General features: G+C 36.8%; 1 protein-coding gene across 10 annotated transcripts in view; it reads right to left on the bottom strand.

Moving 5' to 3' along the window:
- Pgant9 (polypeptide N-acetylgalactosaminyltransferase 9) overlaps window positions 1-12,315 on the bottom strand; it is a 203,184-nt gene that overhangs the window by 14,134 nt on the left and 176,735 nt on the right. For all 10 annotated transcript variants that reach the window (XM_076688200.1, XM_034322723.2, XM_034322730.2 and 7 more), the window contains one exon: window positions 2,278-2,447. In XM_076688200.1, coding sequence (XP_076544315.1) covers window positions 2,278-2,447 — 170 coding nt within the window. The remainder of the gene's footprint in view (window positions 1-2,277; window positions 2,448-12,315) is intronic.

Below are 12,315 nucleotides of genomic sequence, written 5' to 3'. Positions count from 1 at the left end.
CTGATAAATCCAATCGATTCGGCAATTAAATTCAATCATTTAATTTACTATCGGGGAAGTGTTACAATTAGTAATTAGAAACTCGTGTACTCTATCAAAGTAATTCGATTACATTATTGTCGGATAATTTATTGGACATTTCATTCTACGTACGTTTTAATTGTAGAGATTTAGAGGCATGAAATTCAGATTTATGAGATATGATGAATTACAGTGTTAAGGTCCCGGCTGGGATAGCAATTAGCAGACATTCGTGATTTATTCTTCGTTAAAACGGCTTCACGAGAACCCTAACTCGCGAACCTTCGCTTTACCGAGCTTGCTTTAACTGCAGATAATATACAGGGATTTCAAGGACCAGGGCAGTTCGCGCCAGGCTAATGATTATTTCCGAGTTTATACCCGAAACGAATGAATTATTCAAACGAATTTGCTAACCAGAACCGGTCGAAATATTTCCACCTGTTCGTTTATCTTTATTCATTCTATCTGTCCTCGTATTTCCATTTAATATAGGAATTCATTAAAAAGGTGTAATCGAATATTCCGTATAATACTGAAAAACGCGTGCATCGGTCTCTCCCGTTTGGAGATTAAAAAGCTGACGTTCCACGTTATGCCCCGTGTCATTTTCAGAATGTTTAAACTTCATTTCATGCAATTACTGCGCCTAACACGTAAATTCAAGGAAAATAAACGAGCAAACCACCTGTCGATTTCAGCTTGACTAAAAAAAGATTTTTTTTTTTTAAATTGACAAACCTTTGTGTTTGTGTTGCATACGAAAATTAATTTTTCAATATTAATTTGATATCGTTCTGAAACGTAATAAAGAAAACTAGAAGATGCATCTATACCTCAGTGTAGCCGTTCATATATCAAGACCTCAAGGAAGAATAAACTACCAACATCAGCTCTTATCATTCACTTTTCACATGGTCTGTAATATTTCTTTTCTTATCACTATTAAAAATTTCCAGCACTTTACAAGCTTGCCAAGTTCATCTTCAAACATCATAAAACATCGGATTATCCACTTTATCTCCTCGTAATTTATCTTGTAATTTAATCTTCTAATTACCTCGTAATTTAATCTCCTAATTCTGGTTGATTATTCGTCAAATCTCAATGACAGAATAAGGAAAAATAATCACGAATGAAAAGTGACAAAACTGCTTCGTCCTTCTGATAAAACAATCAGACGGTTTTGTAATGTGTCCTGCATAGGGTTCGCTAACTATGTTTATGAGCCTCGCTTCCGGGTGGTGGCAAGGCTTATCTGGAAGCTTTTAAAGGGGCTTGCACGGGTTCCAAGGTATATCGTTTCCACCACGTTGCGCTTCCCAAACCCCCTGTCAAGGGTTAATCTCGCCAGGTTCTCCTCCCCCACGATTTTTACTTTCTTTCCCCATTGTTACGTGTGGTTACCTTCCCTTATCCCCCTGCTTTCACCTCTAACACGATTTTACATCTCCGATGATAAGACACTTTTGTTCCTTCAAATACTTGCGATAAGAAGCTGTCACGAATAAGGTAATTTCTTTTTTTATTTAACCTTTGCGTTGCGACAGAAAACGCTTCAGTATATTTGTATTATTAAATGTGATGTAAAATAATCATTGCAATTATCATTTGAAAATTTCTATTAGGATTAACATGAATCAGCCTATCGGAATCTTTCGGGTATACCATTCAGGCTGAGCGATCTCGTTATACTGCGCTCACGAGAAATGGATCGCGATTAATCGATCTATCGTGAGACGACGGAACACTGACGATAACGAATCACCGAGCTGAATAGGGATATGCCTGCTCGACCGAACAAGTACCGCTACATAACGAACCGCAGTCTCTATTTGAGCCACGCCAACGTTCATCGGCTTTTCTACGATGAGCCAGACAAGTTTCTCCTGATTCAAAAGCTACTGAACGCTGCGCGCTTTCAACTTAACGCCGTGTTGCTATTTGTACGCATTCGAACTACCGCTTTGATCCGTTTGTGACTGTTTCCTCTACTTTCATGGCAAACATAAATAGAAAATCAATAGTAATGAAAATGTTTGAATTCTAATAGTGCTGATTCTATTTTCACTTCTTGTTGCGAATTAAAAAAGAATAAAATTAAGATAAAAGAAAATTTTAATTTTATAAATTTAATTTTAAATTCAAATAAATTTTTTTCATAAATATTCTCATATAACATAATTATATTTAAAGAAATATCATAATGTTGATAAATTTTTTCAATATAAAATATTATTCTATTTATTTACTTACGCATGTCGGAGTAATCGTCGACCAAAATGATTTCCTGTATGAGGTGTTCCGGTGATCTATCTAATACAGAGTGAACTGTCCTCAATAATACTGACCAAGCCTCGTTATGGAAGCAGATGATGACTGCCGTGGGTGGAAGTTCGTTCAAGTACCTTCCAGGTTCTTTGCACCTGTAACAGAAAAGGAATTATGTAGGAAAGTTCCAAAGAATCACTTAAATCAATTAAGTTTTTGTTTCAATTAAACCATCCGCCATCGTTCCATATAAGTATTCCTATCAGCCATAAATTCGAATCAGTCGCGTTAATACTTTAATCCCATCATCGTTCGGAAAATACGGATTACAAGCATGAGATATCCATGGAACGATAGGAGGGGGTCAAAATACGATAATGCGATTAGAAGGCACTATGTTGGGAGAATAAACGATCGAAAGGTGTACACACAATTCTAAAGTCCCTGTAGGGCGAGATTCTAAAAGCTTTCGATTCAATATCAGTTAATAAACCTAATGTTGATAATAAGACCTGTGAACAATAAAGTTCCTGGCCTCCGATCCTTGCGTGCACTAGCGTACTTATTTCCTTCAATATGTGCACTCGAGAAAATAAATTTGTTGCTTAAACTACCTTCTTGATTTATAATTATTATTTAAATAATTGCAGAATTAGCAGGGAATATATACAGAGAGAAAATAATATAGCATACGGTATTATTTGCTCGTTCACAGTAGTAACGCCAATGATAAGTCAGACTGTGTCTGACCATGCGTTGATACGTACTACTGAATCCTGGGATTCTAGTAAAAGCAGAAAGTTTCTCAGTCACGTTTTAACAAAATACTAATCTACACTAACTATCCTAAAACTTTCTTCATTTATTACGAAATTTAACAACAATAATACGTAATATCTCTTGATATTTAGTACCTCGTATTTCATTTCATTTTTAATTCTTTATTCAAAAATGTCAGACACCGTTGCTCTACTTTCTTGTTTTCTATTAAGAGGCTCCTATTTCCATATGTAATTTAATTAACGCTCCGCGAAATTCCAGCACGCACCGGAATCAGCAGCAATCTTGTATTTTATACCGGGTTACTTCTCCTCTGCAGACGTTCACGAAAATCTCCATAAAATTACATTAGCATGCTCACGGGCAGAAATTACATTGCAGTAAACAGGGAACAGAAGCGTCGGCGAGATATCCCATCCCGTTAAATTTCATAAGACACGAGACAGGCGGCCGGTAATCGAGTTCCGAAAGCAAAATCTCGTTCGTCGTTGTAAAAGAGAGAAAGAGAGAGGAAAAATTGCAATCTGAAAGAGGCAACTTCATCTGCCCCCTGCCTGGTCGACATTCAACGCGAGCTTAACAACATTAATCCACAATCACAGAGTTGAAATTCCTCGAGAGATTCGACGGTGAACCTCTTCGAAAGTCCTGCTGGCAAGGGTCGCTCTTTAATTTTCCACCGTGCCGGCGTGAAAATCGCAAGAATTTTTCTTAAAAAAACTGGCTCCTAGCCGAACCAAGCTAGTACGCTCGATCGAGCTTTTACAACGTGAGAAACGAGATTGCGATACAATCCGACTTCAGAAAGGCGTTCGTTATTTTTCTAAAATAAACTCGCATTTTATGATTTTGAAACGTTTGGAGATTTTATTCTGCCTCTCAAAAATAACACCTCTGACGACCCCATAAAAATAGCTCCTGAGTTGAGATAGGAATGTCAGCTTCTTGTAAAAATGTCGGTCATTTGTCTGATGGAAAACGTTAGTAATTTATTATCGCGAGAGGACCGAGACTGGGTAGCCATTGAAACTTCTATAAGCATGTATCGTGTGGAATTAAAAATCGAATCGTATTTCCAGATGAGAGCATTATTCATGTGTGTTGTATTTCGCAAAAATCCCTTTGACCAATTCCATGTTTCGAAGATATAGTTTTATTTGCAATAAATTAGTTTAAAAATAAACTTAAATTTGAAATTGAAATTCTCTAAATGTGTTTTTATATGTTTTAAGAATTGGAAGATTTTGATGTTGCCGTAAATTTTGTCAGAATTCAAACGTTGCTATTTTAAATATCATAATTCATTAGATAACCAGATATAATCGAAGGAACGAGTAATAAATATTAGCCAGAGCTAATACACTTTCAGCATCCTATATTTTCTCGAATTGCAACGACACGGTTGGCTGAATCGCATTGATTAAAATCAATAAAATCTCACCGGGTTTCAATGAATTGTCACCGGAAAACACAATCTGATAGAGCAATTTATTGCCCGTTTATTGCGTCCTCGCAACGTGTCACAGATATTTGCGAGCGATGCAATTTTTAACGGTCTGACGAGTACAACTTCAGCTTTTAACCTTTGCACTTTAAGTGTCAAATTAATTGGCACCGACAGTTTTGGATTTCTATCTCAATTAAATTATAATTGAATTGTGCTCAATTTCTTCTCAAATATTCTAAGTTAACCGATATTGTTAGCTCTGATTCTGTCTGATTACTGCAATTTTCAACTTTACCACTGAAGTTTCATCTTGAACCTTTTCCACTTAAGTGCCAATCTAATTGGCTTCGAAAGTTTTAACTCTCTGTTTGACGTGCTAACTCAGCTGAGCAATAAAGTATTGATTGAAATTGTTAGTGATAAAACTGTACTGAAGTTAAATTAATCTGAAATAATTTTTAAGAATAACAAAAAAAGTTTTTGTTAGGAATATATCCATTTTAGCCAAATATGTGAATTACATGAGATACACTTTCCCATTTTTAGAGAATCCACGTTTCCATCAAATAAAATCAGAATCAGCTTTTAAAATTGATTCCCCTGTTCACATCTGCTTGCATCTCAGGAAAATCGTTCTGCTTGCTCATGATCTGAATTTCTGATGTTGCTACAATCAGCTAAAGTAAAACCCACCTTCGAAAAGATTTTATCTGTAAGATTTAACACGGTACATAATACATTCCCCTGTCCCGAATAAATTTTCAAACATATTCTTTACTACGTGCTCCAGTTTAAATGCCGTGCAATACGAAATATTAGGAGGTAGATGTATAAATATTAATAACACGGTCTTCGATTTTCTATTATTCATCCTGTAAATATTTAACGCTACGGTAAATGTAACAAAAAAATTCAGGCAGCTGTTAAATTGATCGAGTGATACGGTGAAGTTCACGCAAAAATGCTAATAAATATTTTAAGTTCTTTGTCTGAATGTTTTCTCGCGTGTTTTTCGGCTATCGCTTACTTTGCAGAACCAGCGGAGACATAAATATCACAGAGAGCCTTGCAGTGCTTGTAAAGATAATGTTTTAAGGGCTTCATATTTTATTTTCGAGATCCGAGTCCCATCTGTGGGCAGACATTTAATACTTCGAAATATATCGTTGTACCTGCTATACTATACATTATGGTGTGCTTCATAATTAAAGCAGTAATCAAATATTCAGTAGTGAAATATTGACTCCTTGTTCCTTGAGCTGCATAAATTTAGTAAGAAATTTATTATGAGTTTCTCTTTAATTAATTTATTTTAAACTCATAGTAACCAAAGTTTCACAAACTTTCCCAATAGTCTATTATCCATCAAACCTGTTAACAAATTATTAATTGATCCAAGAATCGATTTCTCTTTTAATTTGAGACAGAAAAAAAGATTTTAAACTCATAGTACTCAAAGTTTTACAAACTTTCCCAATGGTCTATTATCCATCAAACCTTTTAACAAATTGTTAATTGATCCTAGGATCGATTTCTCTTTTAATTTGAGACAGAAAAAAAGATTTTAAACTCACAGTACTCAAAGTTTCACAAACTTTTCAAGCTATTATCCATCAAACCCCTCAACAAATTGCTAATTGATCCAAGAATCGATTTCAAATCGATTGACAACGGTACCAACGACGAAGAAGACCCTCGTTACTCATCTCCAGAATTGTCACTGTACAGAACGTAGCTAACATAATTGTCGGCATCTCTAGACAATGGTGTTCGTTAGCCGGCACGAAACTATTGCTAGAGACAGTGCACAGTTTGTCGAAGACGCTGCCAGGGCCTCGTGGAAGCTGGTATTACTTCCTGTCTGGAACTGGTCCAAGTTTCGAGCTGCTTATTGGAAGACCGTCTCTCGACTGTGTCTCTCTTTTCTCTTCGACGAGTCCTTCCACCCTCTGCTGTCCCTTTTCTCTTTCTTCTTCTTTTGCTAACGTCATTTCAACGACATCGAACAGCCATCGAGGTCGGACGGTTTTCTGGAACCGCAGCAGATTTCCGACTAATGGACCTTGAGCAACAGACACACGCCGACATCGACCTCCTCTCTACCGTGCACGTCAACCGGAATCTTTGAACGAAACTTCGGCTTCCTGGAACGCAGACACGTTTATGTGATCGAGGAAATTTCGACCCGAGTCCTGGAACCCTCTGTCTTTTGATGTGGCGGACGGGCGTGATTGACGTGTCTCGATGCTTGTAATTTTCCGATTAATTTAAAAATTTAATTAACTTTAGAGTTTGCATACAGCTTTCAAATTGTAATAGAATAAATTTTAAAAAGTATTATGAATACAAAAGAAAAAGGTGTAATATATTCTCAAGAGACCAGGAAACACAAGAAAATTGTACACCAACGTAACGTTACTATTTCCCTGACCATTGCATCCTCCACCCCCAGCTACCCTCTCGCACGTCGCCACGAATTAATTGGTACTGGTCCGTGATTAGTAGGTCCCACGGAATTACCACGATGCCCAGCCATGATTAATATGCCAGGGTTGCCAACTTTCGTACGAAAGATTAATAATGAACAAAGAGAGAGAGGAACTGAAAAGGGACGAACAAGGGCAGTTGGAATAGAAGTTTTAATACGGCGACGAGGGTATGTCTCTATGGAATAAATTCCTCTATTTTCACGTATTTTCTATATGTCAGATGCACCAGTTTTTGAAATTCTGCGGAAGAGTTTAGATCGAACTATGAATTATTGATGTTTTGTTTAAAAATACTTTGTTTGAATAGATATTTTATTAGAGATTTAACGTAGCTTAATTTAAATTTAATATAATACAGCATTCAATATTCTGCATTTAATGAAGTAAATATTTTTCCAGAGATAATGAAATAAAATATACGATAACTTTAATAAATTTATATTTTCTCGATGCATATAAATGGTTGAAAATTATGGGAAAATCGTTTGCCTAATGCATTCGAAATTACGCGGTGGTTGGCATTCAATATATCCCCCGTAAATTCCAAAGGAAACGAGAACCATTTGCGGAAGACAGCTTAAGAAGTAATTAACGCCATTTTATGGAGAAGAAGAAAAGGAACAGCTCTGGAATTAGAATGTGGAATATAATGAAACGACCACGATACGAATTCCGGACGAGCTCTGCCAAGAATTCGACACGTTCTGACCTTAATTACACGAACGAGAAAGCGTGCAAAAAATGTTGAAATTGGAATGAAAATTAACAAATTGCTTAAACAATCAGTAAAATCATTAGTGCAATTAATTTTAATGCAATAAATTAAATTTGAATGAATTTACTTCCGAAAACGACACGAATTTTGACTGAATGAAATCTGAAAGATAACAGAAGGTATCTAGGAATAATAAACTAAGTCCTAAGACCCTAAGGACATCCTCCCCGGTGTCTTGTTACTGATCGCTGATCCATGAAAACGGTTCACTGTTACCAAAACTTCCGTAATCCGCTTCGTACACTCTGCTTTGTCCAGCTTTCAACAATAAACCCTGTCTCGCGGGCATCGCTATGTCGTTTATGCACTTCCGTTTCGGTCTGCATTAAACTCGATCATGCATGCGGCCGCGCGTTTAAGTGCGCTGATGAATTTCGCACTACTCATACACACATGTGTATGTACATATATAGGTCGTCGTTCGTTGCAATTCACCTCGCGAATTACGAGCTGGTCACTGTTTATGATTAATACGATGCTTCTGGCTGGAAACACGCGTCGTTCGGCCGCTACGGCATAATCCATACGTTAATTAAACGACGCCGCGAGTTCCACACCGGATGTGGAACGTCATCGGCCGAAGAACGACGAACGTTCGGAACGCGGAATTATTTACTCGGCCTGCGTGCGTTACGCCCTCGGCTAATCACTGGATATCACGCTTTGCAAACTCTGTACACCGTGATTCGAATATCACGCTGTATAACTAACCTGCTGTATACATCAGCGAGTAAAGAAATAAGGGATTCGGGATTTGTACAGTGAAAATGATGAATTCCTTTGAATAAGAGAAGAGTAGAACTGTTAGAATGGAAGTAGTGAAGAATGTGAGTGAAAGAAGCTATTTCTTTCTTGTGTTTTGAATAACAATCAGTCATTTTGTATTAAAAATATTGATAAGATGATTATATAGCCATGTTCTGTAAACTTTAAGCTTTAAATTGATGTGCCACAAGTGTCATTTCAAGGTAGTTTTATGTCATAAACTTGTGTGGGAATGTATACGTTCCAAAATCGGTCATTGTTAGCTATAGCCCTTGATCAGCCATTTTGTTTATATAGCCAATTATTTATATAATCATTTTCTTTGAACTTCAAGCTTTAAATTGATGTATAATAAGTATTATTTCGCAGTAATTTTATGTCATCAAATTGTGTCAGAACTTTCAAGTTTCGAAATCGGTCAATCAATATAATGTGACCCAATAGTAAAAGTTTCATTTTTATTACTTGCAATTGTATTTATTTATTAAATTAGTATGTTCATCAACTAATAAGTGCGTACCAATACCAAATTAATTCAATTACCACACATATTTACTGGCTAACTTCTTTCAAAAATCCTCAAAATCGCTGTTAAAATTGTTTAAACTTCACCTGCCGACCATTTGTAAATTATTAATAATTATTTAATGTTCGTACCATTGTTAGAAAGAGGAGACCTTCCACTTTAAAATGACGCTCGATTTACCTCGATACGGCACTTGGTTCCTGAGATATCGTTGTGTAAAGCAAAGCATAATTTTGAATGTTTTTACTATTTCCTTCTCGCTTCAACCCATTCATTGACCTACCTCAATCGTCGCGCACGTGTGTAGTCGCAGTAGACGCTGAGTCAGCTGTTTTTTTTTACTACTATTACTACTACTACGAAAAAAGTAGGTCACGGCGTTTCCAGGAATTCCAGCCCCATTCAGAAATCCTTCGCGCTTTACGCGTCGAACTACAAATTCATATATCTAGAGAACCAGTTGAGATATCGACGCACAACAAAATTTACCATAAAGAGCACCATCTCCCCTACATTTTCAACATGATTATTTATAAAATTCTAAACTTTAAATTAAACGATTAAAAATGGTTAAATATACATTTATAATTACAAATGTTACGAATTAGTATCAGCGACCATGAATTTGTTCATAATAAAATAATTTAGAATTATAATAATACAAAATTAAACAAAGTAAACCCGAAACAAGTAAAGCTTTTCCAGTCTGCCGTTCGATAATAAGCGGAACGCCGCAACTGCAAACAGTTTCCACGTTGAAGAGGCCAAATTTTCGGCGTGCCGTTAATTTCGAAGGGAAAATTGGCTGGCGCACGTTACGCGGCCAAGCAAATAGATGAAAAGCAGGTTAATACGCGACGCGAGGCGTCTCGGCCACCAAACTACACCGCAGGCGTAAAATTATTTACGCTCGTCTGACTGGTGCCGGTAGCGTCTACTTAGCGCGTTCACGTGCAAACGCCATGCTCGACCAACTTAGAGAGGCATGAATTTAAAGTCGAGTGGCAACGTGCGGTCACATTTAAATTTCACCGTATCTCCATGGTGTTTATTATTCGAAGCGTTACGCGTTACCGAGTATCGACACAAACGTCAACGCTTATAACTTCTTTCATGAAGAACGGATTTCTCGTGACATATCGTACGATGAATTATAATGTTTCAATGCACTTTGTATTTTATATACAGGTAGGTCTCGATTAGTGCGAGTAATAAATCTCAGAAATTGTTCGCAATAATTAGAATTCGTACTGTTCGAATATGTATAAAGAAAATATACGATAAAAATTTAGAAATATATTGAATGCGACCTGGAATTGTTTTAAAATTCGCACTTAATCGAATATCGCACTGTGTGAACTAGCATTAATCGAAACTTATCTATTCTTTCGTTTTAATAAAAGAAATTTAAATGAATTAACTGCACTCTTTGAATTATTATTCCTATAAATTTCCTTGACACTAAAACTACCAAAGAGGGCAAAATGACTTGTTTATCGAGTTATTTATTTCGAAATGTACGTTGGCTGTTATCCAGCTAAAGAATGAATTATCCTTTATCTATTTAGTAATCTACATTATTTTCAACTTAAAAATAATTGTGCATAAAACGTCGGCAGTTCTAGTATTAATATTTCCTATTCTAAAGATAATTATTGTTTATTAATCACATCCGAAAAATGAAAAATGCGCCACTAGTTTAATCACGGTAAGTGATCTCGCATGTTAAGGAAACACGTTAAAGAAATGTTACTTAAAAGAATGAAACCTTCTCGTGTTCTTGAAAGAAGAGAAATAAGTACTCATCTCCGAGAAAGAAGATTGCCCAGCATTTTTCTCCTTTTGCATATATCCCAGCATCTCGGGAATAGCTGTAGAGTGGCAGTAAATCAACGTCTACGAAGTAATTAATTCCTGGGTAGACGGAAAAATAAATAACGCCAGTAGCATCCGGTGGCGCAATCGATACCTGTGTTTCCACCTATTGTTTCGAACTATCCGATGTAAAAGCTTACCCGTCCAGATTAAGAGATGAAAGGATACGAAACGTATCGCAACTGGCAGGAATTTTAATCGGAGTCTTCATTTCCTTTCTGTCTGATTTTATTTTGATGGATTATCAGCGACTAATTAAAACACGAAATCACGGTACTTTTCCAAACACGTACCTCATTCAAGACGTTTAATGAACGCGACTGATACGGGGTATCGATCGAAATAAAGTGACGCCGACGTTATGAAAGTACGAATATACGACGGTCTTTTGTTATCGAAAATGTCGCTGTGAAATATCGGTTGCTCGAGGCTATGGAACGTGTCCAGTGGCATCGCGACGCCTCTTCCGCCCCGATGAAGAAATAACAGGGGAAAAGATGCCGCGGGTTTTTATTAGTTCTTACCCTGCCACGACTGAATGGCCACGATTATTCTTCGAGCTCGCGACCTGAATCTCGTAGCTTATATTGTTGTTGTTGTTTGAGAGCTCAGGCGTTAAAGTTTGCACGCGATGCGATGTTTCAAAAACTTTCAACGATGCTTTATTAGCGATATTAAGCTTGAAGTTACGAGCTGATCTTCTTCGAGCTTAAAAAATTATACAGAGTACCTTCGGCTTCTTCGGTTATATTATGCCAGTAAATTTCACGAACAGAAATCGGGAAGTTTTACAATAAATTATTTTGCAAATAACCTTTACTTCCATCGAGCCACTGAACCGTGGCTGAAAAATCGGATTCAACGAAATGGACGCACAAATTCTGTAGAGAATGTTCCGACGAACTGGTAAAAATGAGATCCGTCGAATCATCGAAAAATAAGCCGCGTGGCGGGGATGAGTAGCCGAGAAAAGGATTGTAGTTTAAGTCACTTCCTATTCGAGAAAATTCGCCAACGACGTCGACCGGACTCAGCAAAATCGTTCGCGTGGACTGCATGCACGAACGATCGGATCGGTAATGCGGGTAATGAAAGACGGTTCCCCTTTATCAGCGTTCCGGAAGTTCGAACCCAAGATCGAACCAAACATTCCTCGTGTTTACACGAAAATTCAATCATATTTCTGTACACACAGCACAAAATAAATATAAGATTCTCGAATCGTTTCCTAAAATCTGATGATTTATTTCCAATATATATAAACTAATATAAACCATGTAATATAATGGTAAGTAGTATAACCCATGGTAACTAAGATAATATAAACCATGTAGAAATGATAAAATTTTCAGGATACGAAAGACAC

Source organism: Osmia lignaria, chromosome 4, assembly GCF_051020975.1.
Source record: "Osmia lignaria lignaria isolate PbOS001 chromosome 4, iyOsmLign1, whole genome shotgun sequence".
Taxonomy (NCBI): Eukaryota; Metazoa; Arthropoda; class Insecta; order Hymenoptera; family Megachilidae; genus Osmia; species Osmia lignaria.
This window is presented reverse-complemented; position numbering and strand designations above follow the sequence as displayed.